Source organism: Chionomys nivalis, chromosome 13, assembly GCF_950005125.1.
Source record: "Chionomys nivalis chromosome 13, mChiNiv1.1, whole genome shotgun sequence".
NCBI classification, from domain to species: domain Eukaryota; kingdom Metazoa; phylum Chordata; class Mammalia; order Rodentia; family Cricetidae; genus Chionomys; species Chionomys nivalis.
The window spans coordinates 41,719,862-41,724,525 of NC_080098.1; the positions used below are offsets into that span (position 1 = coordinate 41,719,862).

The 4,664-nt window shown below is 38.8% G+C and overlaps 1 protein-coding gene across 1 annotated transcript; it reads right to left on the bottom strand.

Annotated features, from left to right (window-relative positions):
* Window positions 1–201: 201 nt before the first annotated feature.
* LOC130885930 (putative olfactory receptor 1F12P) lies at window positions 202–1,179 on the bottom strand. The gene has a single exon (XM_057787774.1). The coding sequence runs from the start codon at window positions 1,141–1,143 to the stop codon at window positions 202–204; it is 942 nt and encodes a 313-aa protein (XP_057643757.1). The 5' UTR covers window positions 1,144–1,179.
* Window positions 1,180–4,664: the final 3,485 nt, after the last annotated feature.

Sequence of the window (4,664 nt, forward strand, 5' to 3'; positions counted from 1 at the left end):
AAGATCTATGCATTTGTCTACAGCAATAAAACAGCATGGTGCTCCAGTTGATAAAAACCGTGGTTATGTCAGCTTTAGAATGTGTGCAAATTGAGGTTGATGACAAACTTCACGAGGTACTTAATGATAGCTTTTAAACTGACAATAAAAATAACGATATCATCAGGCTTTCCTGGTGAACTCCTCTCAGAGCAATATAAGTCACTGGAAAAGCCTCTTACTCCCGCCAAGAGTCTTTCTAAAAGTCCCCTTTAGCTCATTGTTCCTTAAGCTGTAAATGAAGGGATTCAGTACAGGGGCTACAACCATGAAAATTACTGATGCAGCTGAATCTTTTTCAGTTGAATGGTTGGATGAAGGGCTCATATAGATTCCTGCGATGGCACCATAAAAAAGAATAACCAAGGCAAGGTGAGATCCGCAAGTTGAGAATGCCTTGAGTTTTCCTTGAATAGAAGTAATTTTCATCACAGCCGAGACAATGCGACCATAAGATGCTAAGATACACACTGATGGTACCACAAAGATCAGTCCCACCACAAACAGAACCATGAGTTGATTGAGACTGGTGTCAGAACAGGAGAGAGGGAGGAGAGAGTTGATGTCACAGAAGAAATGGTGGATTATGTTTTCAGAGCAGAAATGCAGTCGGGCCATCATGAGGGTATGCAAGAGAGGATTCAAAGTGGCAATGACCCAAGAAAGAGCCACCAGGGAGGTGCAGAGGTGTGGGGTCATAAGGGTGGAATAGTGTAAAGGGTGGCAGATGGCCACATAACGGTCATATGCCATCACAGTGAGAAGGAAATTGTCCATATTAGCAAACATCATACAGAAATACATTTGAGCCAGGCATCCAGGGTAGGAGATGGATTGAGACTGGGTTTGGATGTTCAGTAGCATCTTGGGCACTGTGGCTGAAGGAAGGCAGAGGTCTACCAGGGACAAATTGGCAAGAAAAAAATACATGGGTGTGTGTAGATGATTGTTTGAGCCAATGGCTAGCAAGATGAGTAGGTTTCCAAATAGTCCTGTTAAATAGAGACATAGGAAGAGTGCAAAGAGGAGCCCTGGCTGCCTTGGCCAACTTGAGAAGCCCAGGAGGAGAAACTCAGAGATGCTGGTTTGGTTTTCCGTTTCCATTGGATGAACTTGTATGAAGAACTGTAGAGAGAAATAAAGTTTTGGTTGGTAAAACACGTCTCCTCTTGGTATTTTTTCTGTATGTATTTACCTGGTCTTAGTCTCATTTACCAAACGATCTTTTAGGTCACCCTGTCTCTTCTCTGAGGTTCTCTGCCACACTTCAGTGGACCCTGAGTGTGCCTCTCCATCTCATCTGTTATCTTCACGCCTGTCTTCTTTTGTTTTAAACTCACATCATCAGAGAGCTCTATGGGGCCTTCATCTCTCTCTGTTCAGTAGGCAGAGATTCCTTTACTGCTCATTTTTTTTATTAGTGTGTATTAGTTGCATAAAGTAAGATGATTCATTATGACATTTCTGTTCATACCTTGTTTGCTTATACTCACTGCATTACCCTATCTTACTTCTCTTCCCCTCCCCCTGTAAATATTAAATTGTGCTCTGTTGGCAGAGGTTTCTGTCCCTCCCGGTCCCATAATAAACATACAGAAACTATGTTATTTGCAATACTGTTTGGCCAATAGCTCAAGCGTATTTCTGGCTAACTCTTAGATCTTAAATTTTTTTCTTTTTTTTTTTATTAAAAATTTCCGCCTCCTTCCCGCCTCCCTCTTATATCTTAAATTAACCCATTTCTATTATTTTATATAGTGCTCTCTTTATGTTTTACAACCATTTCTTCCCCTAAACTCCTTTTATATATTCAGGACTGTATGTGGCTGCCCGACTATCTGCTGTGTTGAAATACATCATATGTCTGACATGATTAATGGCTCTTTGCCCAACACTGATATTTGAGTGAGATTCTCTTCCCAAGATATTTGTCCACCACCATGAAAAACAGGCAGATACCTTTCATTTAGAATATGTAAGATGAGGTTTAAAGCAGCTTATATCCTTAAAAGTCAAAGTAAAAATAAATTTATTTTTTCAACAAATGTGCGAAGTTAAGCCTCCAAAGACAATTTGCTTGAACCACAAACATAAAAAATTCAAAGAAGTCTAAAGGTTACATAACACATGTGGCTGTACAGTGGGCATAGATAAAGCTAATGGTGAACATGGGGGTAAAGATATCCTTTAAATGGTTTATGATATTTTAGCTATAAGTTCATGTACACCTTCATAGTACTACTTCAGTTACTGCATTTCTTGGAGTTGTAGAAAACCACATGGTAATACCAGAGATTTTCACCAAAGACAATTGTACTAAGGATACATTTTTATAGCGGAGATGAAATACTATCAGAACAGATGACCTTCTAAGAGCTGGAAAGATGCTAGAAAGTGGGCTTGTTCGGTCAGTGTTGAAACCAGACTCCATAATTTCTGGGTTCCAGTCACCTGAGGGCCCCATCACCCATGGGCCCCAACCAACTGTGGGCTGCATGTCCAATTAGACTCACTGTCTCTGCCCTGGATGGCTGAAATCAAATTCGGATCAGCCTTCCTTCCGGTCGTCTTCCTGCTGAGTATCGCTTCCTTTCCTCCTGGAGGATTATCCTTCAAACTGAAGCAAAGATTTGCCTATTTTTTTCTAAAACTAGTCTGCTTTTTAAAATTAAATTTTTGGTTACTCTGTAACATTTCATACATATATCATTATACTTTGTTCTTTTTTTAAATATTTATTTATTTATTATGTGTACAGCATTCCTTCCATGTATGCCCGCAAGTCAGAAGGGGGCGCCAGGTCTCATTATAGATGGCTGTGAGCCACCATGTGGTTGCTGGGAATTGAACTCAGGACCTCTGGAAGAGCAGTCAGTGCTCTTAACCACTGAGCCATCTCTCCAGCCCCATTATACTTTGTTCTTATTCGCCTCCTCACTGCCTTGCTCGGTTTCTCTTCTCCCTTTCTTGCTGGTCTCACAAATAATGTCCCCTCTGCTTTCATGACATTACTTTCTCTTGTCCCCCTCCCTTTAAACACCCCTCTCCCCTCATAGTCCAATTTCTACTTGGGAGAAAACCTACAGTGTTTATTTGTATTTCTGAGTCTGGCTTAATTTGCTTAACATGGTTACCACTAGCTCATCCATTTTCCTCCACCAGCTCATCTATTTTCCTGTGAATATCATGATTTCACCTTTCAAGATCTTATCTAGGAAAAATCCAAGAGCTGAGAAACAGGATCAAATGAAAACAAACAAACAAAAACTTCTGATATTTTCAATTCAATTAAATTCAAATTACAAATTCTGTTTCACAACCCAAAGTGTTCTTCAGGGCCTTCTTTACCTCTTGAGCCTTATGTCTTCATATAGTCATTTTTATTTGCTCTTAGAATTTTCTGGCACACACTGAAATTGTATCTCTTCCATGACTTCTTCCATCTTGCAAGTCTCTGACTACCCTATTCTAAAAATTTCCTAAATTATGATGTTGTCTTCATATAACTCTGTTATCTGAAATATTCTTATTTATTTTTATTTGAATCTACTCCGGTAAAATGTAAAGTTCATATGCACAGAAAAAATTTAAACTACTAGCACCTGGCATAGGTCTTCAGTATGCATTTGTTGAATAAACAAATGAATCTTATTGAATAATCAGGAGCCTTTTCTGCTATTATTAGATAGACATATGTTCCCCTACCATACAGCAGAATATACACTTTCTCTCTAGCCATGTACTAGTACTGTACAGTTGTTTTGTTTTCATTGTGGTGGATTTTAGAAAGCATAAAAACTGAATCTCACTCATCCTTCTAGAGACATTCAGTTTCATAAGTAATTTATATTTGCTTATCAAGTCAAAGTAAGCTTTTCTTTTGAGGAATGAACTGTATGAAGCTTTTTTTGCTGGATTATGGCTTGATACCCCTGTCCACTGGCTTGTGTGTGTCTGAGGGAGAGAGTTAAAGAATCTAGTTGTGAAAACTGAGAAAAATGAAGGGTCTCTCCCAGATCGCTTTTAATTGGCTGAATTGTAAGATGGGACTCCCTCCCTCCCCCTCCTTCCCTCCTTTCTTTTCTTTTCTTTTCTTTTCTTTTCTTTTCTTTTCTTTTCTTTTCTCTTCTTCCTCCCTGCTTCTTTTCTTCCTTGTATTCTTTCCTTCTTTTCTTCCCTCCCTCCTCTTTTTCCTTATTTTTACAGTTCTTGGGACTGGACTCAGGCCTCACACATGCTAAACAAGCTCATTGACTTTAACCTACTATTCTCACAGTCTCTGATAGAGAACTTCTTGATCTAAAATCTAGTCCATTTTTTTAGCATGTTTCTAATAATCATGAATTTCATATCTTTAGAGGTATGCACCCACTATTGGATTAACAAATTAACAAATCATCTACAGATGATTATTAGTTACATACTACAGATTAGGCAAGGCCTGAGCTACAGTCTGAACTTGTCTTGTTTGTTTATGAAATGACGTATTTTCTCTCTGATTTTTCAGATTTGCTCACTTCCCCTGTCTACTTCCCATGCTCATTTCCAACACTCACTTACCAGGTACTCATATGATTTTCTTCAGTGAACTAACCTGCAAGTCTTACTTGGAAGTAATGAAAAAA